Below are 25,507 nucleotides of genomic sequence, written 5' to 3'. Positions count from 1 at the left end.
TCACAAAAACTGTTACCTCTTGTGGACAGCTGCCAGGTCTGGGACAAGTGCTGTTATCCCATCTCCCAGCATGAGGCTGTGGCTCTTGTACAGCTCTGGGCATCTGTAGCCTCCAGCATCTCCAGGATGTGGCTGCAGCTCTTGGTGCTCACAAAAACTTGTATTCCACACCTTGGAATTTCTGTGTGCTGGGTTGTCTTGACCCAGGGCTGTGTCATTATTGTCCCCAACCCCTGTCACCCAGTGGGAGAGAGCATCCCAGGGAAATTACTCCAGCCCCTCTCTCTCTTTTGCTCCCAATGTGAATTCCAAGTGCCTCAGTTTCCCCAGTTCTGACTACGACCCTGGTACTGCAGGGGAACAAGAGGTTTATAAAACACCTTTGAGAGACACCCAGAGGCAGTTCTTATGTTTCAGTGGGTGCAGTCCCTATGCAGATCCCAATCCCTGGATTTGTTCAGCACAGGATCAATTCCCGAGGACACAAAAAGAAAAAACAGTACAAGCGAGAAGAAAATCAGGTCCAAATTATGTGACCCCAGGCTGAGCTTCCCTCGCTTTGAGATGTCCAGGTTTGTATCCAAACTGCTGGTTCCATCAGCTGTGCTTCCTGCTTCCTCAATTCCAGCTCTGCTTTAGCCGGGATATTCCCTCTCTGGTGAGGGAACTGAGAACACACACTTCCATAACAGTGTGCATTTGCTCTATTTCTCCTTAAATCCTTGAACTCCAGCAGCTCAGACGGGGTTTAAAACCAGCTGCCTTTCAAGAGTTAATAAAAGGAAGGAGCGAGCAAGGTTTTGTAAGGAATTAAAGCCAGGCGGAAGAGCCTATGGGAAAGAGCCTGTTACGAGCCCCGGGGCTGCAGGTCAGCAGCGCCGAGGGAGGACTCGCTGCCAGGGTTTATGAGGTCCTTGTTTAAGCCGAGAGAGTGCAAACCTCATCAGGAGCTGGCGGCAGAGCGGGCGGGGACACTCCGGACTCCGAAGTGACGAGGCTGCAGTTTCCTCCGGCCATGTGTGTCACTCTCCCAGCCCTGTGATTCATCGCCTCAGCCGCCGAAAGCCTGCAGCGACTCCCGAGCGCTGCCCATCGCTCCTGAGGGGCCGCTCCGAGCAGAGCCCCCAGCCCGGGGCTCAGAGATGGATCCGCGCTCCGTGAGCCTCGGCATCCTCCTCCTCTGCGCTGCCGGCACCTGGGGTAGGTTCACTCTGTCGCTGTTTATAACCGTTTAGTGAAGATGTTGCCTGTTGCTTCTACAAACCCCAGGACTTTCTGCATTCCCAGGGTCTGTGATTTCACGGGAAAAGGAGCCGGCAGCCTGAGCTGCAGCGCGTTCCCGCTTAGGAAGCGCCGCTCAGGCCGGCCGGGCTTCGTCTGGGTCGGGGCTGGGAACTTCTCAGGGATGTTACAGGGTCAAGGCGTACATACTTTTGTGGGTTATTCGTACTGGATGTGGTAGATCTTACTGGATCTACCTACTCTGTGTTTGGCTCTGGTTACTGGTTTGTAATGCAAGGACTGGGGTGTGACTTGGGCTTCGTCCTTTATAAACAGAAAATTCCCTTGGAGAAATCACGTCAGGTAATTCCTTCCTGTGTCAGTACATTTTAAGGGTGGGGGGCATTTATGTCAACATTGCTGTCCTGTGTTATTTTTCTTGTGGTTTTTTTATGCTTTTCTTTAAGAAATCTGATTTCTGGCATCATATGATCTCAGAATAAATGTAGTTTGTATCTTTAAAAAGTTTTCCAATGTCAGAAGTACAAAAAAGCCTGGAAAAGTATTATCTCCTCCCCAGGTGTGTTCCTAGTGACTAGGCCTCAAGGGAAATCTAGAAACTGCAGTATGGTGATTTATAAATCAGTCACATTGTTTTCACAGCCAGACTTGGGGTTTGGGGCAACATTGTTCTGTCTAAAAAATTCCAGACTTTACTGAATTCCCAGGAACAGCCTGAGGCTCTGATCTGCTGCCGGATGGAGCTGTCATTAGTACAGGACATGGGATAACCCCTGCAAGAGTTTGAGTTCATAGAGCTGCAATTTGCACATATCTCTGGTGCCTGTGCTCGGTTTGGGGCATCCCATACCCAGGAAGATGCTGGCAGGAAGGGAGAGGCTTGAAAGAAGAAACACCCCCAGAATGGTAGGGTGGGGATCTGCCAAGAAAACCCATGTCCTTATCACGTAGTCAAGGGAAAGGCTGGAGAGGATGTGGTTTGTACCTTTATCAAGTTTCCTCAAATGTCTTTATCAGCTTTTCTCTGTGCTCATTCTTGCTCAGTTTGGCAAAGGGGGAAAACAAAGCGTGGCTGCTCCTGCACCACTTGGAGGTTACTCTGGTTGCAGACTGGGACTGAGTAATTTTCTTCCGTCAGGACAGGGTGACGCTGAGCCACAGACGTCTGGGGTGTTTCAGAGACATGGAACGTCTGGGAATTTCCTTGAATTCCCTAAATTCAGTCCCAGGCTGGATGGTGCTTGGAGTGACCTGGTCTAGTGGAAGGTGGCAGGAGTGGAACTGGATGGGCTTTAAGGTCACTTCCAATCCAAACCAGTCTGGGATTCCCTGCTTTTATCTCTCTCAGGACCACGGCTCTGCCCAGCCCCAGGTGGTGGTTCTCATCATCATGAGCAGTTTATCTCCCATTTCCTTCTATTTCAGGACTGCTTTTTTTTTTTTTCATAAACTGGAGTCTTTAGGATCAGCTCATTGTGTGAGAGTAGCTGCTATCATAATTTAAAAATGCAGGTTTTGTACTTGGGTTTATTAGTTTTTATGGCTAGGGAGAAAAGCTCCAAAGATGGAAAAAAAAGTCACTAAAAACCACATAATTTGTTAGTATAGGCTGTATTGGGATGGTGTTGACCGGCCCACAGCCAGGTAGTGTCTGAGTTTGGGAAGGACTCCAGCTGCAGCATCCTCCCCATCTTTCACATTCTTCACCTCCTCCACATCCTCCACTTCCGCCCATCTGTGCTTTTGTTCCCATATCCTCACAAGGTCCCTGCTCCCACAAAACTCTTCCAACACTGCATCCCTGCATCCAGCCATGCAGCCAGTGCTGGGAATGCCAAAAAAGGAACATTTTCCCATGGTGGGGGTGTGCAGTTGCCTGCTCACAGCAGGACCAGCCTCATGTTTGGATGGTCATAACTGCCCAGGCCCTGCTCCATCCAGCCCCATGGAAATGCAGCCAAGAATGGCCCTGCACAGTGCTGGAGATTTGTTCCAAGGAAGGGAAGGGTTCTCCATCCCCAGGAAAGTGCCTTGGTCATGGAGTGTTGGACATCATAGGGACCACAGGGCTGTGTGTGTCTGGGAGCAGATCCAGACCTCCAGAGACCCTCCAGGCAAAGCCACCAGCAATGCACGGTGGCATGATGTGACATGAGACCCCAGGGCAGCCTTGGGAATGGCAGCATCCCTCCCACAGGGACTTCCCAGCTGTAGCTCCACCTGATCCCGTGTGCAGCTCCCCAGCCATGACAGTGCTCTGCCTAGGTCTGTGGCCCTCATTCCAAAATCCACCAGAAGACTGGATTTGCATCCCCAGCAAAGAAAGGGGACGCCAGATAAAGGACCCCTGGGCTTTGGGGTGGCAGCAGAACAAGAGGAAAGGAAATCACTGCTCCAAATGGTGAGGAGCAGCTGAGCTCAGAGGGTCCTGGGGCTCCTTAGCCTCAGGATCAGATTTCATGGCATGAGGAGGCACCCTGGGGCTTTGCCAGCAGACATAACCCTGGAATCCTCCACATGGAGTTTAGTGGAACCTGGTCTCATTGAGAGGCAGGGGAAACTGCGGCAGGGAGTGGCTGAGGAAGTGTGTCAAGTCACAGGGAAAACCTGCTTGAGGAATGATTTGGACTGGTGAGTCTCATGTCCCAGAGCCCTCATGGAGGCCTTGTCAGCTCTGCCCTTCCCCAGCAAGGTGGGTGCTGGGGCAGGGCCAAGTGACTAAACCAGATAAAACGCACCATGAGGGGACAAAACCCACCCTGGCACTGAACAGGAGCCTGGACCAGGAGTGATCCTGGTGGCACTTAGTGCTGTATCTGCCTGAGCAGAGCTGAACAACCACAGTTATAAGCCAGCAGCTGGACATGGCCACTACATGAGGGATGTGGGAGTGGAAAGCAGGGATAGCCCTGGCTTGTGGCAGGTGGGTCCTTGGCACTCTCCCTGTCCCTGAACAAAGGGCTGCCATATCAAAGCACCAGGGCTCCCCTGCAGATTTGGATGCTGTTTCTGTGTTTGGGCAAGTGGCCCCGGGGTTGGCAGCTCTGAGCATTTAGTCCAGAGCACCTGGAGCTGCCAGGGCTGTCTGGGCAGTGCCTCCCTGCCTCCCCGCGGGCTGAGCTGGCTCCCAGCTGCACGGCACAGCACAAATCCATGGCACATGCTCTGGCTGCAGCCACTGGCACTTGGCAGGGCAGGAGGGATTTCACATGGACACGGCAGGAGCCAGGGAGGTGGTGTTGTTTCAGAAAGCCCTTTGCCTTCCCTCTTCCTAGCCCTGTCCACCCAAGGATCAGCGCTGCTGCTGGCACCTTGCTGAGGTGCAGGAAGCACTGGAGACTAACTTGTCACTCTTCTGGGCAATGTTACATTTAAAATCTGTCCCATTCCCACATGGAGCCGAGTATTTCAGGTTATGATGAGAGCTCTGGCCGTGGGTGCTGCCCCAAAACTGGTGCTAAGCAAGCACTTGGGCTCAGCTTTTAGTTTAGTCTGGGACAAGTGGGAGCTGCAGGTGTCAGAGGTGTGATGGGGATGCTCTGGGGCACATCCCCAAGCAGCTGCTGGCCCCTGGGACAGGCACAGCCTGGGACACCACCCTCAAATACACACACAGGTGTGAACACGTGTGTACACTCCCTGGCTACATGCCAGGAGTGCACGGTGCTGTGGTTGTGGTTCTGCTCAAAGATCTGATGATGTTGTTTCACCATTTCCTCTTTCTGCTTTGTGTTCCATTTCCTGTGGTTGTGAGACACTTCTCAGACAGCCTTGGGCAACCATGGGGGCACACAGGGCAGAGGGGAGGCCCTGGTGCCCACTGCTCCCCGCCAGCATCCCCCAGGCTCCCCAGGCTGCAGCATGTCCCAGCCAAGTGGGTACTTGGCTGCAGTTTTCTCTGCCCAGGGAATCCTTAAGCTGCCAAGATGTTTGTGCCCGAGAGGGAGGAGGAGCCAAGGGTGACACCAGGCAGCGCTGTCCCAGCCACTTGTCACACCGGCCGTTGGCAGCAGGAACCGCAGGGCTGTGTCAGAGGAGCTCCTCCTGCCCCTGGGCTCCACAGGCATTTTATAGCCTTTGGTTCTCCCCCAAAGGCTCACCAGCCTCTGACCTTCAGGACTGGTAGCAGCAGGTATCTCCCAGAGTCCCCACAGCCACTGACAGAGCCCAGGCTTTCCTGGGACATTAGTGCCAACCACCACCAGCACATTTCTGGACTTGTGCCCTTTCACTCCCCTCCTTTCCCTGGATTTGAAGCTGAGCCAAAACCAGCCACTGAGTTTAGTGTCTGCTCAAGGTGTCAACAACACCCTGGATCAAGGTGATGGGAAGAGGCGGACAATCCCTGGCAGGGCTATGGGTGTCACTGTGTACCCTTGGGAATTAATCCTTTCCACCCCTGCTGCCCCAAAGCATCTGCAGGAGTGTCTGCAAGGATGCATTAACTCCCTGCCAGGGGGCTTCACTCCAACACCCATGTGATGCTGCAAGGGTGAGAGGACCTGTTGAGGAGCTGGCAGGTAGGGAATGATGCTCAGCCGTGGGCAAGATGAAGCCCAGCTCATGCCAGGCTAGAGAGAGCAAGGAGACAACATCCAGGGTTTGCAGGTGGGAAAAGAGATAGAGAAGGGCCCTGGTGGGGCTCTGGCTGCTCAGAAGCTGGTGGCTGAGCACACGTGTGAGTTTGGGTTCTGTGGGCTGTAATTGCTCTGTTTTGCTGTTTCAGGGGGCAACATCTGCACCACCCGTGGGGTGAACTCCTGCAAGCAGTGCCTGGCTGTCAGCCCCCTCTGTGCCTGGTGCTCTGCTGAGGTAAGAGCTGAGCAGGGCCCTGAGAAGGGCAGGGGATCTAAAGGAAGGGAGGAACCTTTGGGATAAGTGTAGGTTACAGCCACAAGCTCAGTCTCCATCTGTTCCCACTGTATCTAAACAGATCCCTTGGTGGCACCTGGCTCAGAACCTCAGCTCAAGGCACTTGGTCAGTGGGCACCGCTTTCTGCCCTGCTCCAAAAATATGCCCCTTCTCTGGGTGTATTGGTGGGAGCTACATTGAGCTGGCTGGGAAATGTTGGTGTTTCCACTAGGAATTCACTTTATCTTTCAAATAATGTACATTTGAAAACTTGTTTTACTTTTGGTTTGCTTCTTGGAAACCTGTTGTAAAGCACTGACTGAAGGAGCCTAATTCCTGGAAGGGGGGAAAAGGGAAGGGGCCTGGAAGGCTTGCAAGGAGGAACTGAAAATACTCATCAGAAGTTAAAGGCTGGGGTTTAAAACCTTTTTCATTAGAAATAAAGGAAGAAGACAAGGTACCTGTTTTTGGTTACTAAGGTGAAGTGGATGGGAGTGCTGAGCTGTGGCTCTCAAATCATCCTGTTTGGGTAGGTGAGAGCCAAGCAGCTCTGCCACGTTGCCCTCCAAAAATGCTGCCCTGGGGGTTGATCCATTGGGTAAGAGGAGGGAGTTTCCCAAGGGGATGGGAGAGGAGCCCCAGGGCAGAGCCAAGGGAGGTGATGAGGATGGGGAGAGGTGATGAAACCTTAAAGGCTTTCCTTGCTTTCTCCTTCTCTGTCCTTGAAGACCCACTTCTATCAGCTGCAGCTGTGCCCATAATGCCGCTGGGACTTGGAAAGGACCTGGGGCTGCTGGATCATGCCAGCAATTGTCTAATGCTTTAGGATCAATGCAAATCCAGAGGGGAGGCCTCTGGCTTGCTGTGCCCATCAGATCTGATCCTTGGGTGTGGTGTTAATAAAGATGTTTGTGCCCATCTTATCTCCCGCAAGGAGTGGCTGAAACATGCAGCTTGATAAGGGGCCTGGCTTCCCTCTCCATCCCCCCTCCGAGGGGAATGGGCCGGGCTCTTCCTTCCCAGCCGCTGATCCTGCGCTGCACTGGTGGCTTGATGGTGCAGAGGGAGCCGTGATGGGTTTTTTTCCTCTAGAACAGCAAAGGTTTCCAAAAAAGGAAATATTTCCAGTGCTGCTGTGAGCTGTGCTGCCGGGCAAGTGAGGGAGCCGTCCTGCTGCTAGACCCAGCCCCCGGAGAGCTGGGCTGTGCTCTGTGCTCATCAGCTCTGCCTCCAACATCTGGACCACGTTGTCTTAATTTAGCAAATGAGGGTTTTTTCTGTGGGTTTGTTTAATTTCCCTAGGGTGGGGGAGGGTTCTGATACCCCCCCCCCGTTTTTAAAGGGACAGTGCCCATATTTGTGCTCCTTCTGCTCCCACTACAGCCCTTTTCCACTCACACTGCCTTCCCAAGGAGCCTGTGGTGATGATTTACTCCTGCTCTGTCCTGGTTTTGGATTGGAGAAGCATTTCATTGTGGTTTCTTGTGATCACTGACCCCGCTGAGCATTGATGCAGAGCAGAGTTGAGTTTTATTTATTTTTCAGAAACCTTGACCACTCTTACCAACAAATACATGTTCTCATCTGCTTTTTTGGAAAAAGCCAGCCAAGCTGTAACACTGAGACAAATCTCTAAAATCCCTTTGGAGATTGTTGTGGCAGATCCTTCAGGGTCTCACCCACCCAAAATGTCACCCACTCTGGGTCTCTTGGAGGCTAGACTGGACCAGATTTGGATTTCAGAAAAGCTGCTGGAAGGTTTTAGCTCTGAGCACTTCCAAGAGCTGTCCTGCAGAGAAGCTGATGCTGCATGTGGTTGTGTCCAAGATGAAAACAGAGATGCCCTGGGGAATATGCAAATCCCCACAGGCTTCCACCCTGGGAGCTCAGGGATGGAACTGGCCCTGCCAGAGCCCTGCCTGCCCCCACCCTCACTAATCAGCTCTGGAGGCAGTGATTGGGATAAAATAATCAGGTTTCCCTTTCTGAAGGGAGTGTGAGCAGATGTCCACTCTGCAGTGGGACAGGGCAGGGAGAGCTGGTGAGAATCTCTGGGATGGCTGGGATGGGGAGGGTGCACACACCTCCCTGTAGGGAGCTGGTGCCATCAGGGCTGTGCTGACAGGGAATGGGTTTCTCATGGATGAAATCCCTATGCTGTGAGCTTGTCACCAGCAAGCTTGGGCTGCCTCCAGGTCACTCCTAACTAGGGCTGTGCTCCAGGTTTTGTGTCAGCCCAGGGTCTAAAACAGACTGGGGGCTGCCAGGGCCTTGTAGCCAAATGTCCCACTTTTTTGGTAGTTTTTGTTGTTGGGGAGGCTCCTGTAAGTCTTCAGTCAATCACTATATTTAGGACTCCAAAGAAAGGGGAAGGTGCAGCCCTGGGGTTAAACAGTTTCTCCATGGAAATCTCACAGCAGGATTGATGCTGCTAATCCCATAAGGTACCATGAGGCCTCTGAGGTCCTGGCAGCTCCCTACGATCCCCAGGTATCTCTGAGCACCATGGCCTGCCCAGCATGATTTTTGCCCACATATTTTTCCAGTGATTTCCCTGACTGGGACAGGAATGTACATGATGATTGATGGGATCTGGGGTGAACCAGCCACCCCTTCCCACAGGAGGGAGCCCTGTGGAGTAAGCTTATGGCTGGGTGGGTGTGAGGGAGATGATTTGGAGGGATGACTCGTCCTCCTCTCTGCCAGCACACTGCCCAGGCGGAGCAGGGTAGGAGCACGCCTGCTGATGTATTTTTTGGCTGTTGCTTGGCCACAGTTTCCAGAGGGCTGTGGGCCAGCCAGGGCCTCCTGACACCATTTGTGTTTTCCTACTCGTTTGCATAAAGCATACAAATTCATCCCTGGATTCAACCAGCCTGAACCCAATTCAGGGCAGTTGATATCCTGCATGGGAACTCCTCTAGCACTAGAAAGCTCAGCAGTGGATTCCAGCATTCCAGGAGCAGGGAGGGCACTGAACCAGCCCCACCAGGACTTGTGCCACCTCCCTTTGCTGCAGGAAGAGGCTGTGGTGGTGCTCTGCTGGAAGACTCTAATACAGAAAGATTTGGGCTGAGGGAGGGAGATAAAGAATCCCTTTGGAGGGCAGGATGGGTGCTCCCTGAGCAGAAGCATGAGGCAGCAGATCACAGCAGTGTTGGGCTGGGAGATAAATTCTTCCTATACTTGTCTTCATAAGCAACCAAAGGAGTAAGGACCCTCCTGAATGTTCTGTGATAAGGACAAGGAACCAGAAGCTTTCTAGGAAAGGAGGGACAAGGCTGGAGCTCACCATGACTCCACACTTTGTGCTTCCTACCCCTGACAGGCTCTTCAAGGCTTCTCCCACAGCCCCAGTGCCTTTGGACTCTTTCTCTCCTTTTTTGGTGCTCCCTTCCCCAGTCGGCTCCATCCATTAGGAAGCTGGAGAGCTGGAGATAAGTCTGATCCACTTCCAGACAGGAACTGAGCACTGCTCTGTGCAATGAGCTCGCCCACAGTGGACACACTTCTTGCTCATGGCAGGATTTCTAAGGGCCCATGTTGGAGAAATGGGGGGAAAGGTGATTTGTCTTTTTTCAAAGTAATAAATAATTTTAAAAGTCCCACACTGCCTCTACCCAGCTTGCCATGTTCACATCCTGCCACACCCTCCTCTAGCCATCCCAGAGAGACAGGATTTCCTTTGAGCTCTGCCAAAACCCAGGCCTAAGGCTCCAGCTGCTAGGAGTCAGGAGGAGGTTGGCAGGGCTGTGTTATCCATCATTCCCTGGCAAGGGCTAATGGGCTCCTGCAGGAGCTGCTCCAGCAGGAGTTGCTGATCCCAAATCCCATCTGTCTGCGGCCTTCCTCAGGCAAGAGACCATGTGCCCCAAGAAGCCTTTGATCCTTTTCTGGAGTTAGGTGTGACAAAGCAGGGCTTCTCCAGGGAAAAGGTGAGGCCTTTCTCCTTCTCCCAGCAGAGTCCTGGGAGGCTCCTGATGTGTCTCTGCCCCACAGGTCTGGGCACAGTCGAGCCCTCGCTGTGACCTGCACGCCAACCTCCTGCACCACGGCTGCAGGCAGGAGCACATCGAGTTCCCCAGCAGCAGCGTCACCATCCTGGAGGCCCGGCCCCTCAGCAACAAGGGCTCGGGAGGCTCTGCCACCACCCAGATGAGCCCCCAGAGGATACAGCTGAACCTGCGGCCAGGTAAGAGCCCCCAGATTGCTGTAGGAAGGGAATAACCTAAAGGGCTCAGGCACTGAGTGAGCCATCGCTCTGCCTCACTGGCCAGGGTGGCCTCATGTCCTTCAGGGCCAAGGCCAGGATGCCAGTGGCACAGAATCCTCCAGAACATCTCTGGTGGGCAGCTGAGCTCTCTGATAGCTGTGTTTGTTCTCTTGCCTCAGTCCTGAGGTATTTGAGGGGCAGGATAGGATGTGACTTAAACAATGGGGTATTTCATAAAGCTGTTCAGACCTGAGGCACTGCTGCTGTGCTCAGAATGCCTGAGTGGAAGTCAGCTCATATCTAACAAGCCGCGGAGCTGCCACAAGATCCCTGTAATATCCCAGGCTCTGCTCTGCTCAGCCAGGCAGGCTGGAGCCAATTAACTGCTCTGGTCCTTTGCCAGCATCCAGGAGTTTCAAGGGTGCGAGGCAGGAGACAAAACTATAGGGCACATGGCCTCTGTGCACATCCCTGGAGTCCTGCCCCATTGTAAGGACGGCAGGCAGAGGAATCCCCACACAATCAGGACATGGAGCTTCTAAGTGCCCTTGTTCTCTAGTTCTAGAGGTTGCTGTCAGGAGGAAGGTGAGTATGCTGCTCTGAGTGCTGTAAATCCCTGTTCCTTGGAATAAAGAGGAGAGACCCCCAGCTTGATACCATCTCTGCCAAACCAAGAAGGTTTGGCATAAGTCATCTGCCTTGACTCATGAACCAATACCAAATCACAAAGGATACAAGCAGGTCAGGTCACAGCTCATGTTCCACAAGCTCAGAATCCTCATGGTTTCAGCTCAATGAGGACAAGCAGCTGCTTTCTAAGCACAAAAATGGGAGCCCTGGCTCCCAGCACAGCTGGAGAGGGGATGGAGCTTTTCGGGCTGTCATAAATTTTGAAACTTTCTTCATCCTGAAAGAACATGGCATGCAGATTTAGACAGAAATGTGAAAACAATAATAATTTAAGCTCGGTTAAGGCCTTTTCTTCTCAACATGTGAGGTGTTCTGACAAGGCTGCAGCTGTGCCCTGGGTTGTGTTTCAAAGAAACCCTTTCAAAAATCAGAAGAAAGGACCTGTGTCTCTTAAAAAGGGAGAAAGAAAAAGTCAACCCTAAGTGTTTTCAGCTTTTTTTTTTTTAATATGTGCAAAAGTCATCAAAACTGGGATGTTTCTCAGAAGTTTCTTTCTAAGAAGGTTTTTGTTTCAATGGAAAATGTTTCACCAAAATTTTCTCAGAAGGGGCTGGGAGAGCCAAGAGGAGAGGAAAGGAACGGGGATGGGGGAGGGAGCAGAAAATGATCAGAGTCCTTGGAAGCTCAGAGAAGTCCAAAGAAGTCTTGCAGCCTGCCTTGTGATCCCTTTAAGACCTGCTGCCCACACTCTGGGGGTTTCCCTCGCTCCATCCAGCTGTTCCTGTAGGATATCTTGAGAGGTCAACCCTGGACAGGAAGATCTGCTCATGTCCCAGCACTGAGAGTTTAGGAGAACAGGAGACATAACCCCCATCTGCCATAGAATTCCAGAACGGTTTTGGGATTGGAAGGAACCTTGAAGATGATGCTGTTCCACTTCCTGCCATGGGCAGGGACACTTTCCACTATCCCAGGTTGCTCCAAGTTCAATCCAACCTGGCCTTGGACACTTCCAGGGGGTACACAGCACATCTCCTATGCAAGCACCTGACTAAGGGCTTTGCCCTTCTGTCTAAGGGTAATGTTCTCCTCCTAAAAGCTTTAACCATCCCCTTGGGTTCCTGCTGATCCCTCCCCCCTAATCCTGTGGTGAGCCCCCCTCCCCCTGCCAGGAGACGAGATCTCACTCCACTGCCCTGTGACTTTGCAGATGACTCCCAGGTCTTTCATGTGCAAGTGCGTCAAGTGGAAGATTACCCTGTGGACATCTACTACCTCATGGACCTGTCTAACTCAATGAAGGATGATCTGAGGAACATCCAGAACCTGGGCACAAAACTGGCCAGTGAGATGCGTAAGCTCACCAGCAACCTACGCATCGGCTTTGGGGCCTTTGTGGACAAACCCATTTCCCCCTACATGTACATATCTCCTCCAGAAGCCATCAAGAACCCTTGCTATGAGTAAGTCCAGGTTGAGGGAGTCCTGTAAGGGCCAGAAGTTGATGGGACACCACTACAATGTGGCTGGAAACCCACATGAGTTGGTGAAGTACTCATAGAAAGGACCTGTGTTTGAGAGGTTCTTGAAAGATTGTCTCCCAAGGGAAGGACAACAGGCTGGAAAAGGGAAAGAGTGTGAGGAAGAAGGAATGGCAGAGGTATTAGGAACTGAATTCATTGCCATTCCCTGTTCCGCTGTGCTACTAGGAGGGGGGTAGGCAGAGAAGTGACATTGAGCCTGGGAGGAAAAGAGGGGAGTGGAGAAAGTGGGTGCCTGATTCTGGACAGTGTTTAAACCTCAGTGCAATCTGTGTTCTGCTGACACAGGGAGGAGGAGCAGGTCTAAATTAGAAATATCATTATCAAGGGAATGCTCTTGAGGGAAAAAATTTGCATCATGTTTTCAAAAGAAATGTTGAGGCTGGAAGAAAATGACTCCTAAAAATCCCAGCAGGACTGAGGCTGGGAGCTGACCTGAGCCCAGCATCCCTACATCATTAATTTTATTTAAAAGTTCCTTCACCAGCCTCAGGCTCCTGGGCAGCATTGGTTCCCTCCAGCACATCCTGGGCAGGACCATGGGATGTGGGATGGCTGTAGGGCAGGGATGGGAGCTGGAAGAGCCCGATGAGCCCTGTGCCCTGAGCGCTCTCCTCCTACAGGATCGGGGAAACCTGCCTGCCCATGTTTGGGTTCAAACACGTCCTGTCGCTCACGGATGAGGTGACTCGCTTCAACGAGGAGGTGCGGAAGCAGAGTGTCTCCCGGAACCGCGATGCTCCTGAGGGGGGCTTCGATGCCATCATCCAGGCCACCGTGTGCGATGTAAGGGGCAGGAAGGCCTGGCTGGCGTCAGGACAGGGTCACCAGGCTGGGCCAGGCGGGTTGGCAGGGACCAATCAATCCTTCCCAGACATGATCATAAGCCTTGTTGAGTTGTTGTAAGACACCTTTGGCTGGCTGGATGTTGCACCTGGGCACTGAAACAAACCCAGGCTTGTAGAAACTCAGTTTACCTCAGGTGGAAGGGCTTAAGGCTAAGGTGAAGAGGAAAAGGAGATGGATTCTGTCAGAGTTTTATTCCATGGTCACAGACATCTGAATCTTGGTAACAGCTCCAACAGAATACTCGAGCACATGGTCGGGGCTCAATTTAAGCCCAGGGACAGGGGGAGGGGAAGGGACAGGTGAGCACCAACCAGGTGGGAGGAGGAAGGTCTCAGGGGACGAGGGACACATAGACAGGCCAATGACCCCAGGCCTGAAGGGCATCCTTTGAACCTGACCAACCACACGATGGCCTTGCTGGAATGTTAAGACTGATTGACAGCCCAGCAGGGGGCAAGGGGTAAGGGGAAGAGAGGTATTGCCACACCTGGGAAGGGACTGGGAAGTCTAAAACAGGAAATTGCAACACACTGCAACAGTTGTATGACTGATTTCTGGAGAAGGTGAACATTCAAGTGAGACATTTCCAGCCCAATAGTCAAGGGAGGAGGAGGACTCTCATGAGATCATGGTAGGGGAGAGGAGCAGAGCAGGTGCTCAAGAGCAATCCCATGTCAGCCCTGCAGTGACCAGTGCAGAAGGGACAACACTTCCTGTGCCTTCACCTTGGTTTTGCTGGAGATCTTGAATCCCTGAGTCATTAACCATGGTGATTAACACTCTAACCAGTTAAACTCATCTTTCAACTACAAGCAGCCCACGCCCCCCTTCCAGACTCCACACTCCCACAGCACTTCCCTGCCAGAGCAATTGCCTTGGTTTCCTGCGCAGAGGTTGGCTTCTGCAGCCAAGCCGTCACCCCCTGGCACAAAGGCAGCAGTGGGGTGTTGGCACACGGGCCTGCCCTCAGCATATGCTGACACATGACTGGGACCTGCCTTTCACTGCAGGAAAAAATTGGCTGGAGGAATGATGCTTCCCATCTGCTCGTCTTCACCACGGACGCCAAGACCCACATCGCGCTGGACGGGCGGCTGGCTGGCATCGTGCAGCCCAATGATGCCCAGTGCCACATTGACAAGGATAATTTCTACTCTGCCACCACCACACTGGTAAAGCCTGACCCAGGCATGGGGTTGTGGAGCCCAGAGCACCTGTTGGGTCCCTATGGGATGGGAAAGGTGTTTCAGCCATGGTTGGAGAGCATGATGGGGACCAAGGTGGGAGGGTGTACATGTTCCTAGGCTATAGCTCTCCTCTTCCCCAGGACTATCCCTCTCTGGGCCTGATGACTGAGAAACTCTCACAGAAGAACATCAACTTGATCTTTGCTGTGACAGATACAGTTGTTGGCCTCTACCAGGTACCAGCTGCAAAGCCACCCTCCTGGGGGTCTGGTGGGCCATGGGTGGCTGGACATGGCTTGGTGGTCTGTCCTATCAAAGCTCCCATGTTCCTGGACAGGGTTTCACCCAGCCATGGCACATTTACCCATAACAAACAGACCTTGTTTATGATACTCCTACAGAACTACAGCGAGCTGATCCCAGGCACAACCGTGGGCACCTTGTCCAGAGACTCCAGCAATGTCCTGCAGCTCATAGTGGACTCCTATGGGGTGAGTGTGCAGTGTTATGGCCCCACAACAGCACTCTTCATAACAAAATAGCCACTGCTTCCCACTGCCAACAACCCACAGATTTGTCAGCTCCCCCAGTCCCAAGCATCCTCCTTGGAACAGCTGTGAGCATCTGCCTCCACCCATGTGTGCAGGCACCCCGAGGGTGGGAGATCACTATGTTCACTGCCTGCCCTTTCCTGTCTTGAAAACTTTTCCCCATAGAGAATGACACAGCTGAGGCTTGAGAAAGACTTGGGGCACTTGGCTCCTTTCCCATGTGCATGGGAGCATCACTGTGGTGCTGCCCTGCCCAGCCTGTGCTGTGTCTTCATCATTCCTCTCTCCTTCCCTAGAAAATCCGCTCCAAAGTGGAGCTGGAGGTGCGTGACCTCCCTGAAGAGCTGTCCCTGACCTTCAATGCCACCTGCCTCAACGACGAGGTCATCCCTGGGCTCAAGTCCTGCATGGGGCTCAAGATCGGGGACACGGTGAGGATCCCACTCATGGGCTTAGCTTTTCTCCCCTCTATGTAGCAGCACTGCCAGGTCATCTGTTGCTCTGCACCAGCACCATCTGCTTGTCCCACGACCTCCCAGGTGACATGGACCCTGGAATCTCAGCACTAGAGAGAGAGGTCCAGCAGGGTGGGCACAAGGAGGAGAATGCTTTTTTGAATCTGCTGGATGCAAACTCTGTGATCTCTCTAGCTCAGCCTGGGCTGCTGCCCACAGGGCATGGAAACATGGAATCATTTGGGTTGGAAAAGCCCTCTGAGACCAGCAAGTCTAGCCACTAACTGATCTCTGACAGGTCCACCACTAAACCATGTCCCTGAGCACCATATCTACAGGTTTTTGAACACTTCCAGGGACAGTGATTCTACTTCTTCCCTGGGCAGCCAGTGCCAGAACCTGACAAACCTCTAAGTGAAGAAATTTTTTCTAATATTGAACCTAAAATTTTCATGGTTACTGTGGCAAGCACATTATCTAGCCCACATTGTGCTGGGACAGCTTTGATAAACTCTGATGAGCCCAGAGAGACCTGATGGCTCCCATTTCTGAGCTCCTTAAGCTGGGGCATGGACTGGAGCAGGTACTGACATCCAGACACACCTTTGCCCTCCAGGTGAGCTTCAGCATCGAGGCCAAAGTGCGGGGCTGCCCCCAGGAGCAGCAGAAATCCTTCACCATCAAACCTGTGGGCTTCAAGGACAGCCTGACGGTGGTGGTGAACTTCGACTGCGAGTGCTCCTGTGAGAGCCACGCCGAGAGCAGCAGCCCCTCCTGCAGCCACGGCAATGGCACTCTGGAGTGCGGCGTGTGCCGCTGCAACCCCGGGCGCCTGGGCTCGCACTGCGAGTGCTCGGAGGAGGAGTACAACCCCTCCCAGCAGGACAACTGCAGCCCCCGGCCGGGCCAGCCCCTGTGCAGCCAGCGCGGCGAGTGCATCTGCGGGCAGTGCGTGTGCCACAGCAGCGACTTCGGGAAGGTGACGGGCAAGTACTGCGAGTGTGATGACTTCTCCTGCGTTCGCTTCAAGGGCCAGATGTGCTCGGGTGAGTGCTGGGCTTGGGGCTGTTTAAGCTCCCTGAGATCCTGGGCAAGGGGGACGCCAGTCATTTTGGGGCTTGTCCTGTGAGTTGTCCCCACCTCTGACTTGTTCAGCCGTGAATCTCCCTGCACCAGCCCTGGTCTGAAGTTATGCAAGGGGAATTATTACCTTTCTGGCCACTGATATCACCTCCTGTGCCTGAGAGCGGGGAGTGGGGATGGGCTAGAAGGTTAAAAAGGAGGCCTGGTGGGGACCAAGCAAAGCAGCTCTGGGGTGCAAAGAGCAGGGACCTTGCTTGAACCATACAGCTCAAACACATCAGAAGTGCTGCTCTGCAGGAGGAAACCCTAGGGTGGAGGGGGAAGGGTGGGGAGAGGTGGGTTTTATCATCCACCCAGTTCTGGGAGACTTCATATTGGCAAAAGTGGGGGAAGCAAATCTTCCTTCCTTGCTGGCCTTACAACATCTCCCCTCCTTAATATTCATCTCTGCCACAAGCTCCCAGACTCCCCCTCTCCAGTCCAGCTGCTCTCAGTACTGGAAAGCGAGGACCAGGTCCTTGGGTTCTCTGGTTCTTCTCCCAGGGAAGAAGCCCTCCCGCAGAAACCCCATCCCAACAGCAGTTCCAAATGTCCTGATATGCCAGGGCCTCTTACCCACCAGGAATCTTCATTTAAGGTTCCTTCCGCCCACATCTCCAGTAAACACTGAAGGTCTGAGTGAATTGCAGTGCTCTGCTCATCTCATGTATTTAAGGGATGTGAGAGGGATGACAGTGCATAGGAATGAGGCATGAAACTGTGGCACATCGTCTCCAAGAGCAGAGCACCGCAAAACTGATTTAAGGGGGGAATGGGAGAGGGGTAGCCATTCCCATTCCTAACCCTAGCCTCCCTCTGTAAGCCCAGGATAGGTGACTACTAACAGAGTGCCAGAAAAAGACTCCACTTCCCTGCTGAAATCCCCAAAATCCCCAGGAAAACATCAGTGGCCAAAGCTGATTCCACTCCTGGAGCCCAGCCTGGATGAGGTGAAACCTGGGGCCAGATGACACTCAATTCTTGTTCCCTGATGTCCCAAAAATTGAGTTTTTGAGATCCCACCTGCCCCTCAGGCCAACTTCATGGCTCACACTGCCTCTGTGCTGCTCAGACCGATCCTTTATCTTAACAGCCTGCTGATAAAGGAGGTGGAAACGCTGGGTTTCCCCCACCCTGAGTAGTCAGTGTCCTTAAGGAGCCTCTTCCTGTTTGAACAGGGGCTGCAGGTCCCCAGGGTGGATGAAGGGAAATGATGAAGAGCTGCTCCTGGCCAGGGTGGGCTGTTAATTAACCTGAACTCTCTGACCCTGTTGAGCCACTTCTCCCCAGCCTACCCATCTGTTTCCATGCCTTGTCCCCCAGCGTGGCACTATTTTCCTGTGACTCACCCCTAGTTCCTCATTAATGGGGTTATACATTTATTTCACATGCCGGTGCCTCCAAGGGCATGGCTGGGACAGTGCCCAGCCGATCCCCTGCCGGGAGCAGCATTCCCAGCGTGTCCCTCCCACTGTGCTCAGGGCTCAGGACAGGTCAGCGCCTGCAGGTCCACAGGGTTTCCACCACTTGCTGTGTCTGGTCTTTGAGCTGAAATAAACCACAATCCAAATAGCTCCAGTGTTTGGCAGGATTTGAGCATGCCTGTCTGTCTGTCTGACTAAACCAGTCTCAGTGAACGTGTGCTGGGCTTTTCCCAGCAGTCAGCTTTCCCTGTCTGGTCCAGGCCTGAGAAAGGAGTCAGACTTGGGGGCTTTGACCAGATGTCTTGATTCAATCTGAAATGCAAAGCCACAGAAAGAACTTGACTTGCTCAGAGACAGATCTGATAGAGCATCTCCAGTTGCTGCTGCTGGAGCTGGGGCAGCTCATCCTGAAATGTGGGAGTTTGTTCTTGCTTGGGTGGGATAAAAGGAGTGTTGGGCACATGGTGAAGGTCTGGGTTTGGTGTGAGCTTCTCACACCTTGCACTCTCCCATCCCAAGGACAGTGCAAAGGAGTTGTCCCAGGTGGCCGGTCTGCCTTGCAGTGCCCACAGAGGAATGAGTTGCACCTCTGGGTCATAGGCATCCATATGGGGAATTGCTAACAGGCTCTGTGGAGATACTTAGAGTTCTGATGCCTTTTGGTTGTCCCCAGGCCATGGGCAGTGCAGCTGTGGGGACTGTGTGTGCAACTCAGACTGGACAGGAGACTACTGCAACTGCACCACGCGCACCGACACCTGCATGTCCAGCAACGGGCTGGTGTGCAGCGGCCACGGCTCCTGTGTGTGTGGCCGCTGCGAGTGCACCCAGCCCGGCTCCTACGGAGACACCTGCGAGAAGTGCCCCACCTGCCCAGACGCCTGCACCATCAAAAAGTGAGAAAGGGCAGAGGACTGGGACAGGTCATACCTCAGTGTGGGCTGGCAGACAGCTGGGATAGGTCATACTCAGTGGAATGCAGGAGAGCTGGCAGAGAGCTGCGAGGGGTCATATCCCATCATGGAGCTGGCAGCACTGGTGGCAGGAGCTCTCACTATCTGCAGCCCAGTAGGGTTGGGACTGCTGTGATTTCCACAACCTGAAACTGAAAGGTGTGACAGTTGCCTGAGGAGAGCCTGGAAAAGCTCATAGTACCTCCCTCCTCTTCCACAGGGATTGTGTGGAATGCAAGAAGTTTGAGCGAGGAAAGCTGGCAGAGCAGCAGTCCTGCAGCCGCATGTGCCGTGACGAGATTGAGACGGTGCAGGAACTGAGTAAGAGGAGACCCAACCCCTGTCCTAATATGTGGAAACCCAGGGGGCTGCATATGCCACATGCTTTCCCTGTGTGTATGCACCCCTCAGCATGAGGACTCTGAGCATCTCCCTCTGGCAGGTAACAGGGGCAAGGATGCTGTGAACTGCACCTATAAGGATGAGAATGACTGTGTGATGAGGTTCCAGTACTACGAGGACTCCAGTGGCAAGTCCATCCTCTATGTCATCGAGGAGCCTGGTAAGACCCAGCTGCCATGCTTAGGCTGGAGACTGCAGAATGTACTGTGCTGGGTTTCTGTGCTGATTGGGGGAGGGGGGGGAATGTTGCATTCCCTTTGTACCTCCCACTCCAGCCAGTCTCATGGGGCACCATGGCTGGGGGCTGAGAGGGATTAAAGAACTTCTTTGTCCCCTGCTCACTGCCAGCAGGCCATGATTTCCTGCCTCTCAGGTATCACATTTCCTAAGTTATTTCATCCCCTCATTGAAACCAAGGATGGGGGTTCAAACTTCCAACCGCCCTCATCCTGTGTTTGACTTTGTGGGAGTGATCTTTCTTGGGAAGCAGATAGGAGGCTCCCATCAGCAGCCCTGGGGTCTCCACTGACCTCAGCTGAGCCTGGGGCTGTGTGGCTGCAGATCCCTCAGAAGCAGGACCAGGAAGGCAGGCACCAGCTCTCACTGCAGCTGTCTGCCATGGGCAGGGTACAGCCCACACTTCCCAGCCTCACAGCCAGATGGGAGAGGAGAGGCAGGGCGAAGGCTGGGGTGGCCACATGGCCCAGGGCACTGTGCAGGGGGAGCAGGAGCTGCAGACGCTCACACTGGATCTCCCTGCCCTCATTTGCCAATTCAGTGTTGACACACAGCCAGAGGCTGGGGAGGGTGTCAGTAGCCTGGTGGTTTGGGGCAAACTTCACGAGCACAAGGACTTGGTCTCTGGTGTCATCCCCCACTGCAGGTGGGACCTGTGATGCCTCTGATCTAGCTCCAGGCTTGGGTGCAGACCCCCACCCCACAGACAAGTACTCGAGTATTTGGGCACAGGTGCCCCATGGATGGGATCCTCCTTCACAGAGCATGCTGTGCTCAGGGTAGAGGCTCCTGCTTGCTGGCAGAGGAGGATGATGCCCTCCTGAGACCAAAGGAGCTCCACGTACACATGGCCAGGTAGCCCAAGAGCTGCTTTAAGTTGCCCTGGGGGTGCTGAGCTCCCCTCAACCCTGCCCTCCTCTCTGCTCCAGACTGTCCAAAGGGGCCAGACGTCCTGGTGGTCCTGCTCTCGGTGACAGGTGCCATCCTGCTCATCGGCCTTGCTGCTCTGCTCATCTGGAAGCTCCTCATCACCATCCATGACCGCCGTGAGTTCGCACATTTCGAGGAGGAGAAGGCCAGGGCCAAGTGGGACACGGTGAGGAGCAGGATTGGGTGTGCTGGGCAGGAGTCCCAAAACCCCACAGCCTCTGCCTTGAGGGATCCAGATCCCAGTGCTCCTGGCATGAGAGCCCAGCTGCTGTCTGTTGTCCCATGACATGGTCCTTAAGGGCCAGCTTGTCCCATTCCTCTCCAAAGCCTGGGATAGTGTCCCAGGCAGGACTCAAGGTGACACTGCCAGCCAGGACAACCCTTCCCTGAGCCTGCTGCGGTCCCAGGGGCTGTGCACAGGTGATAGGAGATGTCCTAGGTTATTTTTACCCCTCCAGCATATCCAAAGCACTTGTCAGCAGCATGACCCCCTTACTCACTGCTCACAGCAGTGTTTCCATCCCATGAGTGAGGCAGGAGGTCCCTCCTGCCACAAGATGCTGGAAAGCACTGAGGAACCCCGAGCACAAGGGAGGGGGCTGGGACAGCACTGATACCTGTCCCCCACCTCTCCCCCATCCCCTAACCCCCCACAAAGTGAAGGGATGGTGTGGGATGGGATGGGATGGGATGGGATGGGATGGGATGGGATGGGATGGGATGGGATGGGATGGGAGGCTCTTTCAAAAGGTCTCTCTCCTCCTGAGCTCCTGCTGCTTTTCCTTTCCTCCACAGCAGCTTTTCCCTATTCTGCCCCATGAAACCTTGTGGGGAGCCATTAAACTGCTTATCCCAAGCCTTGGGTGGAGACAGGGATCCACTACTCCATGCTGAGACAGTGCCTCAGTTACCCCAGATGTTAAGCAGAACAAATGCTGATGCCAAGCACAAAGTGATGATGCTCTGTTTCATCTTTCTTCCTCCAGACCCACAATCCTTTATATAAAGAGGCCACATCTACCTTCACCAACGTTACATATCGTGGGAACATGTAAGGATGCCACATCCAGCACTGGCCATGGGATCAGCTGATGATCCATGGGATCTCCTGGAACCCAGTTTACAGAAGAGCTTGTTTGTGCCTGCCTGTGTGAATGACTGTATGTGATTTAACAAGTCCCTGACTGCCTCCAACCCCTATTGTCTGTCACCCCACTGTAACTGCAGGGACATGCTTTCCATGGCAAACCTCGGTCCTTACCTCAGCAGGTCGCTCGCAAAGCCACCGGCCCCCCATACACTGAACACAGAGAAATGGGATGATCTCTGTTAGTCTGTGAACTCTTTGGTGCTCATCAGGCCATGGGCATTTCAGGTGCAACTGCTTGAACCACATGCTGAGCTGTGCTCTCCTCCACAGTGTGTGCTGGTGAAATTCTGCCCACTTGGAGTCCCCTTCTCCGCTGGCCTCGGTCCCTCTGGGCACAGGGACCTTCTCCTTTGGGCAGCTACCAGCAGGCAGGAGCCATCACTGGCTTTGGGGGCTCAGGACACTGCTCGAGCAGCCCAGCAGCTCCTTTCTTCTTGCAGCCATATGTCACTGGTGCTGCTGTGACCCAGGGTGGTAAAAAGCTGTGCTCTGCATAACAGTGCCCTCACTCCAGTGCATTCACAGCTCCCTCCAAAGCATTCACCTGCCAATTCTGTGTAGCATCAGCTGTGCTGGTACCAGCTGCTGCCTGGCTCAGCCCCCGGCATGGTGCTGAGCTCCTCCTGCCTGCCTCCGCTGTCCCATGCCACAGTGCACATGGATGTGCAAGCAGCTGCTTCAGGAGGGTCATGACACCTCTCTCCCCTTACTGTGTTTTTTGGACTGTGTAACTGCACCACCCCTGGACTTGTGTGTGCTCAGGGTTCCAGAAGAGCAGGCAGGGATCAGGCTATGTCCTGCTGCCTGGGGCTGTGTGTTCCAGGGGTCCCAGGGGCAGCTGTCCCAGGGGCAGTGCTGGGCTGTAACAGTGCTGCAGCCTGGTCCCTGTCGTGCCAGAGCACATGGCTCAATTCCCCTCAATTGCCCCAAAAAGCAACAGTGACCTTGCTCCCATTGTGGGGTTGGCCCCAACGGCCCCAGCAGTGTGTTGGCTGAGCTGGTGGTGGCCCTGTGTCCCTGTTCCCTGGCTGGCCTGTCCCAGCAGTGTGGGAGCAGGGGGCAGCAGTTGGTGCTGGGTGGGATCTGAGGCTGAGCGCTGGAGGGGGGCCAGGGATGGATGGGCAGCACCAGAGTGCCAGTGATTCACATGACAAAAATAAAAATAATAACAAACAAACAAAAACCAAGTGAAAAAACCAAACACCACTCGGACTATTATCAGTGTGGTCCCCAGCCTGTGCCCAGGTTTCTGCCCTGAGGGCAGCCCCTGACACCCCAGCACAACTAGGGGAGCTGGTTTGAGATGAAATGGGTTGACAGATGGCAGAACCAGGGCAAACAGGGCTGTGGGATCCCCATGCGGGTCTCTGCTCTGTTACTGGTTCCCTCCTTAGGGTCAATAACAAGTTGGGGGGCACAAGGTGGGCCAAATTCCACTGCAGACTATGGTACTGGCAGCACTTCACTCCCATGGAAGAGGAGTGAACCCCAGCATGAAACATCCTGTTTGCTTGGGTCTCTGACATCCCATACATGCCCTATGCTACCCAGTGCTCCCACCCCACACTATATTCAGGAACCTTGGGCAGTGTTCAGTGTCCCCAGCTGTGCCAGGTAGGAGCTCAGTGGGTGCTTCCAGCACCCAAGTGGAATCTGGGCTTGAGTGGAGTTAAGCCCAGCTTGGTTTGGCCCCAGGCTGAGCATTTTGTCTGCCAGTGGGATCAGGCAAAGGCAAAGGCAGAGCCTGAAGAAGCAGGATGAGCTCCCCTCAGGCTGCCTGGGGCTGCTTCCACAGGAGAAGCTCCAACGAGTCCACATATGCTATTCAGGCAGGAGACTTCCATTTTCCATGGAGCTGTGGAATGAGGCAAGACCCCAGTTTATCCCAGTTCACTGCCCTTGATGCCAGGGGGCACAGCTCTTTGCAGCATCAAGCCCATGACCACGAGGAGCAGCTGTTGGGAGTCGGGAGTGACTTTTCCCCCCAAAATGTCAAGGCAGTGTCACTGTGCTGGCCGGAGTAGAGGAGAGGGAGCAGCCGTAGGTCCCTCCTTGGGCAGGGCTGTGTGGACTTTGTGGTTGCTCTCAGCTCCCTGGGAGAAGCCATTTGGGAGCGGTAGTAGGTCCAACTGTGCGGGACGTGCGGATTCCGGGCTGCATGGAGGCTGTTGGAGCTCGGCACCACTAGATGGTGGTGTCTGTACGTGTTCGGCCCAAGCCTTCCACCTTCTGGCCTGCTGAGTGATCATCTCCCACACTGGACAGGGACATTTGCCCCACGGAGGTTTCCAGGGAGTGGGGACACCCTGAAACCCACCCCACTGACACAGCAACACTTAAGGCCAGAATTCTTTTTACTACTACTTTAATTCCTGGAAGCGCTGAAGTGCTCTTTCCTTGGACCCCGTCAACTCCTTTTGTAAACTGTTTTCTGTTAATAAACCCCAAAAATAAGCAAAGCACTTCCAATACAGACAGAAGATGACAAAAGGGGCGTTTTGTCTGATTCACAACTCAGAAAGTGGTTTTCTACGTGTCTAGGGAATTTTCTGAAATGAAACACATCTCCCCATTAATTCTAGGGAAGCAGGTCAATGTTGGAGTGCTGAAGTCCCAACACTCTCAGTGGAAATCCATTTTCCAGAACAGAGTCTCCAGGAGGTACTGAAGGACATGACTGTAGATGGTGAGTACATCAGCACTTCAGGATAGTTCAGGATCTGGAGCATCTGCTGGGCAGAAAACTTAAGATTTGGAGAAGAGAAGAAAGAGCTGGAATTAAAAACAAAAAACAAAATGTTGCATTTTCCTTGGCACAAAATCATGGAATAATTTAGGTTGTTGTACTTCGGGCTCCCCTTCCTCAAACACATTTTCTGAGAGAATTGGGATTGTTCAGCCTGGAGAAACAAAGCTTCAGAGTGACCTCATTGTGACCTTGCACTACCTGAAGAAGCTGACAGGAAAGATGGAGAGAGACTTTTTTACAAGGGCCTAGAGTCACAGGACAAGGGAGAATGGCTCCCCACTGCCAGAGGGCAGGGTTAGATAGGATATTGGGAATAAATTCCTCCTTGTGAGGGTGGGGAGGCCCTGGCACAGAGTGCCCAGAACAGCTGTGGCTGCCCCATCCCTGGAAGAGTTCAAGGCCAGGTTGAGCAGGGCTTGGAGTAACCTGGTTGAGTGGAAGATGTCCCTGCCCATTGCAGTGGGTAGAAAGAGATGGTCTTTAAGATCCCTTCAAACCCCAACCATTCCATGACTGTGGTATCTCCCCACTGACTCACTCCACCTTCCCTCACAGTCCCGGGGATGTGGCTGACACCCACAATGTTGATTCCAGCTATCCCCTTGGCCAGCAGGGAGCTGCAGGAAGCCCAGGACACACCACAGGAGGGGACTGGCATTCACCTCCTTGCTCTCTGCTCCTACCTGGCCTCTCCTTCAGCTACCCAGCAACACAAACACAGGGAGGCTGCTGTGTCTCTGCAACTCTCTTTGGGTCACTCTGGTGTGGGACACACCATGCACTGAGCACAGCTTAAATTCTCTCTGTTTCTGCACTCCCCTTCATCTTGGGTTGAATTTTTGCTTTGCATTATATGGCAGAGAGGCCCAGTGTGAACTCGGTGTGTCTCAGCAGTGCCACCCCTCAGGAGGGTATAAGAGAAGGGGCTGTGTCTGTATGCTTGGTGGAGCATTGAAGGAAGTGATGGGTTATGAGTGGCCATGGAAAGGTAATTTAATCTTCTTTGGCCTCAGCATCCAA

At 53.5% G+C, this 25,507-nt stretch overlaps 1 protein-coding gene across 2 annotated transcripts; it reads left to right on the top strand.

Annotated features, from left to right (window-relative positions):
* Positions 1-762: 762 nt before the first annotated feature.
* On the top strand, positions 763-21,911 carry ITGB3 (integrin subunit beta 3). 2 transcript variants are annotated; one of them, XM_064733865.1, is made up of 15 exons: positions 763-1,200; positions 5,969-6,054; positions 10,094-10,286; positions 12,148-12,400; positions 13,102-13,264; positions 14,338-14,499; positions 14,655-14,750; positions 14,916-15,005; positions 15,362-15,496; positions 16,137-16,566; positions 18,740-18,962; positions 19,240-19,340; positions 19,462-19,581; positions 20,588-20,704; positions 21,575-21,911. In XM_064733865.1, exons 1-15 carry the CDS (start codon positions 1,143-1,145, stop codon positions 21,592-21,594), a joined length of 2,247 nt encoding a protein of 748 aa, XP_064589935.1. In that variant the 5' UTR covers positions 763-1,142; the 3' UTR covers positions 21,595-21,911. The 2 variants fall into 2 exon arrangements, with proteins under 2 accessions (XP_064589935.1, XP_064589934.1); XM_064733864.1 differs by having other exon boundaries at positions 837-1,200; positions 20,588-20,754.
* Positions 21,912-25,507: the final 3,596 nt, after the last annotated feature.

The sequence above is a fragment of the Zonotrichia leucophrys genome, chromosome 27, assembly GCF_028769735.1.
Source record: "Zonotrichia leucophrys gambelii isolate GWCS_2022_RI chromosome 27, RI_Zleu_2.0, whole genome shotgun sequence".
In the NCBI taxonomy this organism is placed as follows: Eukaryota; Metazoa; Chordata; class Aves; order Passeriformes; family Passerellidae; genus Zonotrichia; species Zonotrichia leucophrys.
This window is presented reverse-complemented; position numbering and strand designations above follow the sequence as displayed.